This window comes from Miniopterus schreibersii (assembly GCF_964146895.1).
Source record: "Miniopterus schreibersii genome assembly, chromosome: 12".
Lineage (NCBI taxonomy): Eukaryota > Metazoa > Chordata > Mammalia > Chiroptera > Miniopteridae > Miniopterus > Miniopterus schreibersii.
The window spans coordinates 37624246-37639350 of NC_138112.1; the positions used below are offsets into that span (position 1 = coordinate 37624246).

The window sequence follows — 15105 nt, forward strand, 5'->3', positions numbered from 1 at the left end:
ATTCTTTACCTAGGTCTTAGAATGGCTGGCATATTTCATCACACAGCTCTCAGCTTATGTGTCACCCCCTCAGAGAGGCTTTCACTGACTCCCATCTCAAATATGGGTGCCCTGACCCTGTCCTTTGCCTACTATCATGCTGACTTGTCTTCAGTGCACTTATCTTTGTCTAAAATGTCTTGCTTATTTATTTGTTTACTTTTTTTTTGAGGATTTTATTTTATTATTTTTTATTTTTGTTTAAAATATTTGTTGCCCTGCCGGGCGTGGCTCAGCGGTTGAGCATGGCTCAGCGGTTGAGCATTGACCTAGGACCCAGGCGATCGGGGTTCGATTCCTGGTCAGGGCACATGCCCGGTTGCAGGCTTGATCAATGACTCTCTCATCATTGATATTTCTATCTCTCTCTCTCCCTCTTCTTTCCGCTGTCTGAAATCAATAAAGATATATTTAAAAATAAATAAGTAAAATATTTGTTAACTTTTTTATCGCCCTCTTAGTGCATGAGTTCCATGGGGACAGTGATCTTTTCTGTTTTACCCACTGTTTTATCTCCAGTTTGGGGCAAATAGCCGGCACTCTATACGTTTTTATTGTCTAACTGAATGTTGTTGTCTCCATGCCCCCAAGCTTGCCTGGTTAACTGCTACTGGCCCCACAAGTCTTGGCTCAGACATTACCTCCTCAAGGAAGCCCTCTGAGCATGACAACTTGGTGAGCTATTGTCTGTTTGCTTCTAAGGCCCTTATAGTTACCCTTGTGCTAGCATGTATCAAAACATGCTGTGATGGCCATATATTTGTCTCAATTTCTTCCCACTGCTGGAGGGCTGAACTGTGACTTGTTTACTCTGTAACTTAGTATCTCCAGTCTGGTCCACAATAGACAACTAATCAATAATTGTTGAAGAAATCAGTGTTTCAATCAAAGTCCCGGATCCGGCTTTCCACTGCACCATATTTCCCTGTGTGCAGGCAGCAGGCAGAGTAGCTGTGATAGGCACTAATAACTAGGTCAAGCTTTCCAGCTCTCTCAGGCTCTGACTGGCTCTGGTCCTCCTTGGGAAGTAGAGGGACAGGGACTGGAACACCTGGGGCTCTGTGTAGGCTGACTTGAGTGAGTAGAGTGGGACTGGGACTTTTTATTGAGTTAGAAATTGCACCCTTTTATCTTTCCATTCTCACCTTAGCCATTCTAAAAAGAATGGACAAGGCCCTGCAAAGGTTCATCTGTTTTATCAAATACAAGCAAACTATGGGGAACAGGGGATGTGATAATTTGGAATGGATGTGATTCTGGGGCTACCACCCTGGTGGAGTATTAGGAAAAGGGGCTTCTCCACAAATTGAGTGATGAACTCCAACCGTCCTCTGCCTGCCTTCTGGTGGCACTGTGGGAGATTGGGATGCTTCAGGGATGGGCAGTGTGAAGGGAGATACTTGGGCCCTCTGGCTGGCTCCCTTGCCCATCCCTTTATTTCTCTCCTGCTGCAGTGTCCTGAGGTCCAGCCTGATATTTTAACTCCAGCAACAGCTACCCATTTCCTGCTGCCAAGGCAGCTCCTGCCCAGTCCACCTGAATCTTCCTCTCTGATTTCTCCATATCAGTGCTTAGTTTTTGCCATTTTAAGAGACTGACTGTTAGTCAGCATGTATGTGTGCATGAGTGTGTGCTTGAGGTGGAGTGGCAGTGAAAGTGAAATAGGAGGGAAATGAAAAGTTTTTAGAAACTTTAAACCTTTTCAGAGATCTTGTTTCCCATATTTATGGAAATGTAAAAAAAAAAAAAAAGTGCTTTGCACACTACAATGCAGTTTTTACAATGCTTTTTGACATGCTTTATCTCATATAATTTTGCAGCAGCACTGTGAGTTCTAATTGGCCTCTGCATTTATTTAGAGGTGAGCCTTGCATTCCTTGCCCCAGGACTCTCTGCTCATTACATCATTTTACCCTCAGAGGTTATAGCATTGAACATGGCAATCCATGATTCTTTCCCAACATGTCTCCTGGTCATTGCCCTGCACTACCATGTCTGTTCATGTGAAATTCCTGGACAGTATGGATATCTGGCTCTGTGGAGAACCAGAGCCTTCTGCTAATGTCTGCAGGTGAGGGATCTTACCCCCCTCTCTTGGGCACAAACCAAACATAAACAAAGTGTGTATGTCCACTTTACAGTTATTTAGAACCAAGGCTTTGGCACCTGCTCTGTTCTCCATGTAGCCTCTCATGCCCTCTGGCTTCCTGGGTAAGAAAGACCTTTTCTGTTTAACCCTAAAGATTCTTGTTCTGAAGTTAAGACCACCCCACCCTGACCTTCCAAACATTCTTTTATTCTTCTCAAAAGTTTCCAAAGTCCAGACAACTGGCACTTTGACTGTGTTATTCTCATTAGATGCTTACTGAAGGACTCCTCTTTTGATAAAACTTATTTTCATTTTCAATAAATATTAACTAACCATTAATAAATATGGTAGAGTTTCTGCCATTAAGAATTCATAATTCAGGGGAAAGCAAATATGCGATAATTATAGCTCAGGAGAGTAAATTTGTAAAGTCAGACCTAAACAAAGTTCCTTGGGAGCACAGAGCAGGAAATATTTAATTATACCCTGGGGGAAAGAGAATTAGGAAAATAGCATAGGTGAGACAGAGACAGTAAACCAGGATGTGAAAGATGAGTAAGATTTTGCTCAGTGGAAAGTCAGGCAAGCAGGTCTGGGAGGATCTTGACAAAGGAACGAGAAGTGAAAAAGACAAAAAGACACCGTGGCACGGGAATCAATGCAACTTTATGAAACACTATGTGTTCTAACATGGCTGAATCACAGGGGCCATGGAAAGGAGTGGTAAGAGAGAAACCTAGGGCCAGATGCTGAAAGACGGACCTTTACCACAGTTTAGTCTTTATTCTAGAATTAATTTCAAGCTTTCAAAGAAAAATTTTAAAACAAGAGGTAGTGACCTGACTTCTTTCGGTTAGAAGATAATTGGGGTTGCGCTAATGAAAAAGGCTACAAGAGAGTCAAGGCCGTCAGAATCGGAGTACCTAGTTTGTGTGACTGTTTCAGTCACCATAACAGAAAAAAGGAAACACTAAAGGAAAAACAGTTAACAACAGCAGATATGATGTTTTGCACATTTACTCTGTGCCCGACATTGTGTTATGTGCTTCACACTCATCATCTCATTTGATCCTCACATTGACCTCTACTAGGCAGTGACTATTATCCTCATTTTAAAGATGAGAAACTCAGGCTTAGAAAGGTTAACTGAACAGGGCATCAGTGCGGAGGGAAAGAGGTGCAGTATTGTGATTCAGGAGGATCTGACAATTGCTTATCTTTGCATTCTAGCCTCTTCCTGCCAGGCATTGATTGCAGCTCAGCTTCTTCACTATGGTGGGCCCTAATGGCAATGAATCCAGCGTCACATATTTCATTCTCATAGGCCTCCCTGGCTTGGAAGAAGCTCAGTTTTGGTTGGCCTTCCCATTGTGCTTCCTTTACCTTATTGCTGTGCTAGGTAACTTGACAATCATCTACATTGTGTGGACAGAGCACAGCCTACACGAACCCATGTACATTTTTCTTTGCATGCTTTCTGGCCTGGACATCCTCATTTCCACTTCATCCATGCCCAAAATGATGGCCATCTTCTGGTTCAATTCTACCACCATCCAGTTTGATGCTTGTCTGCTACAGATGTTTGCCATCCACTCCTTATCTGGCATGGAGTCCACAGTATTGCTGGCCATGGCCTTTGACCGCTATGTGGCAATCTGCCACCCACTACGCCATGCCACTGTGCTAACATTACCTCGCGTTACCAAGATTGGCATGGCTGCTGTGGTACGAGGTGCTGCACTTATGGCACCCCTGCCTGTCTTCATCAAATGGCTACCTTTCTGCGGCTCCAATATCCTTTCCCATTCCTACTGCCTACACCAAGATGTCATGAAGCTCGCCTGTGCTGACATCCATGTCAATGTCATCTATGGCCTCATCGTCATCATCTCTGCCATTGGCCTGGACTCACTTCTCATCTCCTTGTCATATCTGCTTATCCTCAAGACTGTGTTGGGGTTGACACGTGAAGCCCAGACAAAGGCATTTGGCACCTGTGTCTCTCATGTGTGTGCTGTTTTCATATTCTATGTACCGTTCATTGGATTGTCCATGGTGCACCGCTTTGGCAAGCAGCATGACTCCCTCCTTCCCATCATCATGGCCAACACCTACCTCCTTGTCCCTCCTGTTCTCAACCCTATTGTCTATGGAGTAAAGACAAAGGAGATTCGGCAGCGCATCCTTCATCTTTTCCACGTGACAACCAACACTTTAGATCCCTAGGTGTCAGTGGTCAAACTTTTTCATTTGAAGTCCTTCAACTCAGATTTTAATATCAACATTTTGGGAGACAGCATTAGGGGAAAAACATTTTCCTTAATAAAAGCACAACTGATTCTTCAAAGATAAAACTGGTTGGAGCATCTCCATGCAGATAACGGCAGCCAGAACCATACATGCCCAATAGTCATTTTTTTAATATTATTTTTCCCTTTAGTACTTTTCTATGAATAATTATTAAAATCCTGAGGTCGTTGTAGTTGGAGGATTATTATTTCCCTTTTAACCATTCAGTCCAAATCTCTAAACTGTTTGCACTGATAGTCCACAGCATTCTGAAATAAGAGGGATCCATCTAAAGCATATTTACCAAAGGCTTAAACATGATAAAAGGAAATAAACACAAGAATACAAGAATACAATATGTAATTTGGCTTAAAACTATGATTTTTCTCCTCAGAATCCCCAATCATATTGGATCTCAGAAAAGGAGATATACCTGAGTTTTCTTCTTCAAAATGATCTCCACAGAGAATAAATAATATATTTTCTTCTGGTTACCAGCCCTTAAGAGGAAGATTGGGAGTAGAACCATGCAAAGACTACTGTTACCTGCATTAATGAAAGATGACACACTCTGTTCTGAGAGTTTTCACAGCCCATGAACAATTTTCCTTATTCAGTTTAAGCAGGAATATAGTAAGCACCCTCATTGTACTAATGGGGAAATTGATGTTCATTGGGGATTAATGAATTACATGAGGCCACAGAAAAAATTGTCTTTTGATGCCCAGTCCTCTGTCCTGGGGAGGAATTGTTTGAGAGACCAGTGGGATAGTGAGTTAGACATTTCCATAGTCTTGCATTTTCAAGGGAAGGTATTTAATTTCCTTTCTCACTCATCCAGAATTTTAATTAGGAATTTCCCATTAATGTTGTTGGTGGGGGTTCTGGTGTGGGGCTGGGATCCCTGGCTTCTCAGGAGGCGGCTCTCCAGCCAAGATATCCCTCCTGATTTTTAACCACCATATGTGGGTGTGAGACCATTCCATTCTGCTTTCCTGCCCCTCTTACCAGACTTGATGTAACTTCTTTATATCTTTAGTTATAGGACTTCTGTTCAGCTAGGTTTTAGGTGTTTCTGAATAATGATTTTTCCGTAATTTAGTTGTAGTTTTGATGTGACTGTGGGAGGTTCCAAGTGCCTCATTTACCTATGCCGCCATTGTGGCCGGAAGCCCCATCTGTTTCTTTCTATCTGTAGCTCCACTCCCTCTGACTATTTCAATAGCTTTCTAACTGATAACTTTGCGTGTATTATAGCTTTAATTTAATATGTTCTCCACCACACAATAAAAAATAATCCTTCTGAAATAAATGTGATCATATCAAAACCACCCTCATCCCTGCTTAAAGCACCCATCATTTCCCACTATTTCTGATTGGTCCTCATTTATGTTTTCAGGTTTATCTTATGCCATGGATTCTTTGCTCTTTGACTTCCAGTCACCCTGCTCTTTATTCCATTCCTTTACCACGCCATATTTCTCCTTCTACAAGCTCTTTGGAGACATGATTTTCTTTGCCTAAAATACCTTCTCCTAAACACCTGCTCTTCCATTTTTCTAGTTAATTTATCCTCAATAATCAGACATTACCTTAATTTTCACTTCTTGAGAAAAACCATTCCTGACACTTTAGAACAGGTTACTTTTATTGTTTGCTATCCTAGAAACATCCATCAATTAATCCATTTATTTAGTCACTATAGTAGTCAGAAATCTAAAATGCCCCACAAAAATATCCTGTTTGCATTTCCATAACCTTTGAATATGGTGAAATCTCACTCCCATGATTGTGTTATGTTATATGGTACCATTGACCTTAAGATAGGTAGTTCATATCTAGGTGGGCTTGATCTAATCACATGAGCCCTTACAAGAAGAGAGATCTTCATCTGGTGATCGAAGAAATCAGAGATATTTAATGAATTTGTGTTCCTTACATAAGAATCAAGTTGGTTTTGGTACCATTGCATTCTCATTACCTAGCAGAGTACCTGGCACATAGAGATCACTAAGAACAAAACAAAAAATAATTTGTTAACACATAAAGGATGAAATGCTCCAAGTTTGATATCTGGTAAGTACAAGGGACAGGTCTGATGGAATTTAAGATTTGTTTTCCCGACTCTAAAGTTGTGTTCTTAACCACTACAACGCATGCTCCTACTTACCCAGTGCAGACACTATATACTCAGACCTTGTGATATTGAACCTCACACTTTCAGAGGAGTGGTGATGGGGTAAGTAAAAGGAAGACACATGTGCCCTTATAGCTTCACTTTGTAAGAAGGCACACTCAAACAGAAATAAAATGACAAATCTTAGCATAGTAATTTTTTTTTTTGCTATAAGAATTCTTCATGAAGCCAGAATATTCCACTGAGGTGTGAAGGACATCAAATTTTGGAAAACGGTAGGGGAGAGCCCCTAAGGTGAAAATGTAGGAAACCTTCACTAAGGGAAAGGGCTTAATTCAGTCAATCTCTTGTGTTTAGCCTCTCATATCTCCAGGTCACCTATCCAAGTTCACCAGGAAACCTTCTCACAAACTTTTGGGATTATTTATATGTAGTCTTTTTTTTTTTTCTTCTGAAAGACCAGAGGCTGTCTGGAGGCAAAATCTTCAGATTATCTCTTAAATGAATTAATCCATTGCCCCTTTCCCCATTCAAATTTATTTCTACATTCAAAAGCACTATGGAGCTGCTATTGTTCTACAAACACCACTAGACACCAAGTCTATTTGGCACCCTCAGAGTTACAGTATAGTTGAGTGGCAGACTATTACTTATGTGCAGGAGACAAGCAAGTTCCAGTGGATTAAATGGAAAAGGGAATTAATTAGACAGGATTTTCTGAGAACTTAGGCTTATATTTGACAAATGAGAAGGGTAGCTAGAAATGTGATATAGACAAGTGGGGCAATGAGAATGTTGCAGGCAGAGTAAATAGTGTCTGGGAAGACACTGAGACCAGATAAAAACTAATAGTGTTTTAAGTACTAGTCTTGCTCATACATCCAACACACTTGTAATTTGCAATTCACACTCCTAACTTATAGTAAAAATATTTAATAAATTATTTGTATGTATTAGATACAAACTACCTTTCTGACGTCATCCCCTACCACTCCCTTTTTAAACTCCATGCTGCAAAGACATAATAAGTGGTGGAGATGTAAAAAAGTGCAGAAATGCTCATCTTTCCACAAACACATTTATTTCTTCAAAATATGTAGCCCTTTTTCTATGTTGCTTTTTTTATCTAGATTTTTCTTTTTTTTCCTCAATTCCCATGTTGCCTAGAAAAAACACACCCTACTTTTTTTTGGTTAAGATGAAATAAAAAGCATTCTCTTCCTTGTAAAGGTTTGTCCAATCTTTCAATTTGCAGTCTCTAGTAATCTATTTCAAAGAACTTTATTATGGTACTTACAAGTCTATATTCTAGTTGTATATATACATGCCTTTATCCTGGCACAAAATTGTGAGTTTCTGGAAAAGATCATGTTTTGTATATTTCTCAGCCTTTAATCCTCAGCACTGCTTCCAGTACAAAGCAAATGGTGAATATGTAACAGGAATAAGCCTGGTGGTCTTCCCACTGTATTAGCATAGACTAGGTATTTTCAGAGCTTGCAGAGGGTAACAGGTTTCTGTGAGGCTATAGCAAGTCTCTCTTATGGTACCCAGACCCTGTTATATTTCATAGTTTCATCAGCCTTGGCCCTTCCCCCTCAGCACTCTGAGCATGGCCTCCCTGATGGGCTTGGATTTCACACTGTAGATGATGGGGTTGAGCACTGGGGGCACCACCAGGTACACATAGGCAACCAGGGCATGCACAATGGGGTGCAGGTGCCTTCCAAAACGATGGATCATGGACATGGTAATGACTGGGATGAAGAAGACAAAGACGGCCAGGATGTGTGAGACACAGGTGTTGAGGGCCCGGATGCGCTCCCGGGGAGAGGCCAGCCCCAGGACGGTGTGCAGGATGAGCGTGTAGGACAGGATGATGAGCGCAGAGTCTATGCCCCCAGTGGACACGACCACATAGAGCCCATAGAGGATGTTTACGGTGATATCAGCACAGGCTCTTCTCATTACATCAGGATGGAAGCAGAATGAGTGGGACAAGAGGATCTTGTTAGGGCAGAAGTTCAAACGTTTAAGCAGGAAGGGCACTGGGAAGAGAGAGAGCACAGCACGGGCCACAACAGCCAGTCCAATCCTGACGATGACATTATTTGTGAGGACAGCTGCATAGCGCAGGGGGGCGGAGATGGCCACGAAGCGGTCAAATGACATGGCCAGGAGCACCGAGGACTCCACCACAGAGAAGGAGTGGAGGAAGAACATCTGGACCAGGCAGGCATTGAAGGCAATGAGACGGTGGTCAAACCAGAGCACAGCCAGGGTGGTGGGCATGGTGGACAGGGTGAGGCCCACGTCGGTGAGGGCCAGCATGGACAGGAAGTAGTACATGGGCTGGTGCAGGCGGGGAGTTCTCCTCACAGCCAGGAGGATGAGGCAGTTTCCGGTGAGGGCCGCAGTGTACATGCAGGAGAAGGGAATGGAGATCCAGCCATGAGCGGCCTCCAGTCCTGGGATGCCAATCATCAGGAAAGAAGCTGGCTGGAAGAAGGAGATGTTGACATAGGACCGGGAAGGGAGCATCCTTGGAGGACACAAGAGGTCTTCAGAAAGATGTGACCTCAATCTGGGCAGGAAAATATAAATATGTGACAAAAATACTGGGAAAACACACCAGCTCTGATATTAGGTGACTGGGTTCAGACACAATAGTAAATATAAAATATAAAGGTTTTAAAATATACTGCAATCACATGATTCTTGTCTTTCCCCTCCTCATATGTGAGATACAAATCATAAAGCAACAAATGAACAAACAACAAACAAATAAACTGATAGATAAAGATAACAGAACGATGGTTACCTGAGGGGAAGTGCGCTGTGGGAGGGTGAAGGGGTAAAATTGGTCAGATATGTGATAATGGAAGGACTTCAGGTGGTGAGCACTTAATGAATATACTGACGTCATGTTATATACTAACGTCATGTACATCTGGAATTTATCTACTGTTATTAGCCATTGTTATCTCAATAACTTTAATGTAAAAGTATTGCATCTAATGGCAAATTAGGGAATAATTATATTTTGTCTATTGACAATAAAAGTATTTCATAGTGTGAAACTGATCTCTTTGAGTATTGAAAAAAGGAATAATTAAAAAAAATATGTGCGATGATCCTAAAGAGCCTAATCAAAACCACCCTATTTTGAACAAGAAAGAGTGGCCTCCTGGAAAAAAATTACTAACATAACGTAGAAGCCTAAAGGGTTGACAGTATGGGTTTGTTATCATTGTTTTTCTAAGATTTGCCATTAAGTCCCAATACAAATAAGTAAATGAACAAACAAGAACACTTTAAAGGTAGGTCAATAAAAGAACAGAAGAGAAACAGTCACCCAAACATTTTTTAGCAGAGATTTAAAAAACTCCACCAAAAATAGGTCTGTGAGCTAAAACAGGTTTTAGTCTGAACACTGGGCTGCACAGTTATGCCATATTTAGCCAATGTAATGGGCTTGCTCTGAAGGTAAGAATTACCTTTTTTTTCCCTTTTAGGTGGGAGGTGCCTCTAGAGCAGAAGATTGTGCATATTCTGGTAGAAATTTTTAAAAGGAAATAGAGTTGCTGATAGTGTCAGTCCTGTCATCCTCCATTCCTTCTCTCTCAGATACTATTTTGAGCGAATATGGAGAACTGGTGGAACTCACCCCATTCAAAGATGAGCAACAAACAGAGAAGGGCCAATATAGAATTTAAGTCAATGTATTTTGTACAAATACAAAGGAACAAAACAAGTTACGGACATGTAAAAATACTCTTGGAGATGAGGAATTATTCAGGAAAGAAAATTTCTGTACAAATCTTTTCCAAATAAAGAAATTAAAGAAACCATGAACCAAATTAAGTTGTTTGATTTTAGAGTATAAAAATGATGTGGAATCTAATGAACAAAATAAACTGATGAACAAAATAAAACCAGTGACATGGATGCATGGAACAGACTGACAGCTGTAAGAGGGGAGAGGGAGAGGAGGACTGGATGAAAGAAAGTGAAGGGAGTAGCCAAGGAACATATATGCATAACCCATGGACACAGACACAGTGTGGTGATGGCCAAAGGGATGGGGGGTGGGGGCTGGGTGGAGGTGGGCAAAGTGGGTGGAAATGGAGATATCTGTAATAGTGTCAACAATAAAAATAAAGTTTTTAAAAAAACTGATGAGAACGTCAGATGGGAAGAGGGCTTGACACATCCTTTCATCCACTCTCTTGAGAGACTGTAGGGGACAGCTCTCCCTAGAAATGTGGTCTGGGATTCCAGTTCATCCCTGAGCTGTAAATCTTTGAATCTCAGATAGTCAGCCTCTTCAGGTCCTCCTCTTCAAGCAAGGGATGAGACTACTGTCTCTTTCATTGTCCAAGACTGATTATTTCTCATTCTCTGTATTATTTCCAGACCCTTCCCACTGATATCTCCATCTGAGGCTGAGGTGCTGGCAGTCACCCATCTGGGAAGCAGAGAAGTGGGTGTATTGGGGCCCCAGGTTACTCACCCTGCTGTTGTCCCAGGCTGCTCTGCCACTCCACATGCTGCAGGAGCCCAGGATATCTTTTGGCAGAGGAATTGAGTTTTATCCCAGCACACAGAGATGCCTTAGCATCTCTAGGGAAGGCAAGGCTTGGGCCACAGAGGAGTCACTCCGCTTAGGTTCCTGGGGAATAAAAAAGTTGGGGCTCCTTTGGGATCAGGTGAAGTGTTTAGAGTAACTAAAAACTAAGGGGGAAAGAGAGACCGAATCAGAGACTCTATGATATCCCACCAAGTTTAACTTTCTTTATCAGAGATTATCAGCTTCAATGGCCCATCTGCATTTAAAATCATGCCAGGACAACATTCTTAGTGAGCCTCCAAGATGAGTCCTACAGGAGCTCCCTGTCTTTGCAGAGGGTAGGGATATAGATTGATGTGTTGGGAGCCTAGAATTGTTGGCCTAACTCAACCTGAGGAGGTCATGGAAGGTTCCCTAGAGGAGATAGAGAGGGAGCAGGCTTCTGAAAGGCCCACAGACCCTATTCTACAAATTCAGCTCTTATTCTGGGACAGGCACCAGGACTCTGGGCTTGTAGTTCCAGTCTGGGGCTGGCAAAGATTGTGCCCACACTTCTAGCCTAGGACTGACCTGATGAATCCAACAGGTACAAAAGGAGGGAACCTGGACAGTGAGAAGAAAATGAACTATAGAGGCAGTGTGACATGAGTTCTAACTCTTGCTCTGTTTCTCACCACGTACAAGGTCTGTCTCTGTTCTTTCTCACTGTCTATGGAGAACTCCATCCCCAAATACCTTTGGACTCAGATGTTTCATAAATCAATTTGGACTAAGGTCATTGACGCAGAGCTGCTTTCTATGGACCCATTTGACTTCTCTCCTCTTTGATTTTGGTTGCACTCTCCCAGCTGAACAGGGTCCAGGCTGTCTACCTTTTTCTTCCTGAGGTGATAAGTAAACTTAGGGAATAATCACACGACTGAAATCTTCTGTCAAAATGAATTCATGGTGATTCACCTGAGCTGAGACGTTAGCATCACTTCACCATTCTTTCCTTTCAGTTTTTAAATTGTCATCATTCTTCTCAAACTCTCTATCCAACCTGTCATCTCTACCCTCAGTGGGTAATTTGATATTGCTCCTAACTTCATACAGAAAATGGAGGCTATCAAGTGTGCCCGACCTACCTGCCGTTGTACCCACTTCCACTCCTACACCCACACCCTGCCAGGGAGACCACTCTAAGGCACTTCATGTCAATTCCCTCTCCATCCTTTCAACCACTTCTTTGTTGGCTGCTCACCACTTACAGAAAAAAAAAATTCTAATGCTATCTCATGGAACCTACGATGTTTTAAGATTTAGTTTATATATAAAAGCTTTTTATTTTGATCCTGTGTACCTGTCACCCAAGTCCCCAAATGGTAACATCTTGCAAAAGAATATACAATATCAAAAATAAAAATCCTGACATTGCTGCAGACAAGATACAGAACACGTCCATCACCACAAGGCTCTCTCAGGTTGTCCTGTTATGGCCTCTCCCAACCCCCTCCCTCCACACCCCCTGTATAATGTCTGGCAATCTCTAATGTGTTCTATATCTCTATAATTTTGTCAATTCAAGAATGTTATATAAATAAAATCATACAGAATGTAATCTTTTGGGTCTTGTTTTTGTTTTTCATTCAGCATATTTCTCTGGAGATTTACCAAGCTTATTTCATGTATTAATAGTTCATTCCTTTATAATTCTGAATAATATTACAGGTCATGACTATACCACAGTTTGTTTTAACCATTTACCTAATGAGGAACATCTGTTTGTTATAGGTTTTTGGCTATTATGAATAAAGCTACTATAAACATGTATGTAAAAGTTTTGGTGAACATAACTCTTCGTTTTTCTAGAATAAATACCCAGGAGTAGAAATGGTCAGTAATATGTTAGTTGCATGTTTAGTATTTTTAGAAACTGCCCAAATGTTTTCCAGAGTGGCTGGCTGTACCATTTTATATTTCAACCAGCAATGTGTGTGTGATGCAGTTCCTCCACATCCTTCCCAGCATTTGATGATTTTACCTTTTAAAAAATATTTAGCCATTCTGATAGATGTATAGTGATATCCCTCTGTGCTTCTAATTTTTATTTCCTATTGGCTAATAATTTTGAACATCCTTTCATGTATTTAATTGTCATATAAATATATTTTTTCATGAAATGTCTCTTCACGTCTTTTGTCTATTTCTCATTAGATTTCTATTTTTCCTAGCTGAATTTTTAGAGTTCTTTATATATTCTAGATACCAGACCTTTGTTGGATATATAATTTACATTTATATTCTCCCACTCTGTAGGTTGTCTTTTCATCTTTTTAATTGAATCTTTGACACAGCAGCAGTTTTTAATTTTAATGAAGCCCAATTTATGATTTTTTTCTTGAATAAATCATGCTTTTGGTATTAAGGTTAAGAAAGTTTTGTCTTAGATCCTGAAGATCGTCTCTCGTGTTTTACTAAAAATTTTAGATTTATACTCACATTAAAAATTTTTATTTAGGTCAGTGATCAATTTTGAGTTAATTTATATATGTATTGAGGTCTAATTAATAAGTACAGTTGTAATATACTTAAAGTGTACAATGTGATGATTTGATATACGTATACATTGTGAAAGGATTCCCACCATTGAGTTAATAACACATCCGTCACCGCACATATTTTTTTTTTCTGAGAACATTTAAGTTCTACTCTCAGCAAATTTTAATTGTATAATATTATATTATTAACTATCATCACCTTATTATACATTAGACCGTCAGGACTTATTCATCTCTTAACCGAAAGTTTATATGTTTTATCAGTCTTTCCCTATTTCCCTACCTTCCCAGCCTCTGGAAATCACCATTCTAATCTCTGTTTCTGTGAATTTTCTTTTTTTCTTCTTGATTCCATGTGCAAATGATACCATGAAGTATTTATCTTTCTCTGTCAGGTATATTTCACCTAGCACAATGCCTTCCAAGTTCATTCATCTTGTCTCAATGGCAGGATTTCCTTTTTTAAAACAGGTTGAATATATATGGGTAACACATATATCACATTTTCTTTATCCATCCGTTCATTGACCGGCACTTAAGGGGTTCCCATATCTGGGCTATTGTGAATAATGCTGCACTGAATATGGGAGTATAGACATCTCTTTGAGACAGTGATTTCATTTCCTTTGACATATACCCAGACAAAACTGGGATTTCTTGATCATAAAGTATTTTTAATTTTTTTAAAAAAATATGTTTTTATTGATTTTCAAAGAGAGTGGAAGGGGGAGAGAGAGAGAGAAACATCAATGTGAGAGAGACACATTGACTGGTTGCCTACTGCACGCCCCCTGACCAGGGCAAAGAATCGAGCCTGCTACCGAGTTACATGCCCTTGGCAGGAATCAAATCTGGGACCCTTCAGTCTGCAGGCCGATGCTCTAACCATGGAGCAAATCCAGCTAGGGCAGGTACTTTTAATTTTTTGAGGACCCTCCATACTGTTTTCCAAAGTGTCTGATTACATTCTTACAACAGTGCACAGGGTTCCCTTTTCTCCACATCTTCATCAACACTTGCTATCGCTTGTCTTTTGGATGGTATCTGACACATACCCACTAATGTTTATTTTTATATTCACATTTTATAGGATTTGGAACATTAAAATAATTTTTGAATGTTAACATTGAATGACATCAAGGAAGTGACTATTGGGCATGACTTTTGGCACCAGCTGGAGAATTGGTGGTGATGATTGTTGGAAAGAATCTCAAATATGTGATGATGGTAATCTCTGGTCATAAACATATGCTGAGAGTAAATCTTGCCTTCTTATCATGAAAGAGGATGGGGAAATCTCTCTCACTAGAAATAAACATTTATATTCTGTCCTTATTTCTTGTCAATCCAGTTTGGGATAAAGGATGTGCTGTTCAAAGATGGGGCCTAAATAAAATTACTGGGGGATGGACTGTTCTACTATGAGGCAGCCTCAGACTCT

General features: G+C 40.6%; 2 protein-coding genes across 2 annotated transcripts; one reads left to right on the top strand and one right to left on the bottom strand.

The window, feature by feature from the left end:
* Positions 1-3333: 3333 nt before the first annotated feature.
* Positions 3334-4354, top strand: LOC308565181 (olfactory receptor 51E1; the record flags this gene model as incomplete). Its single annotated transcript, XM_081153992.1, has 1 exon — positions 3334-4354. Exon 1 carries the CDS (start codon positions 3401-3403, stop codon positions 4352-4354), a length of 954 nt encoding a protein of 317 aa, XP_081010118.1. The 5' UTR covers positions 3334-3400.
* Positions 4355-8132: 3778 nt separating this feature from the next.
* LOC308565123 (olfactory receptor 51I2-like) lies at positions 8133-9095 on the bottom strand (the record flags this gene model as incomplete). The annotated part of the gene is made up of 1 exon (XM_081153933.1): positions 8133-9095. One exon carries the CDS (start codon positions 9093-9095, stop codon positions 8133-8135), a length of 963 nt encoding a protein of 320 aa, XP_081010059.1.
* Positions 9096-15105: the final 6010 nt, after the last annotated feature.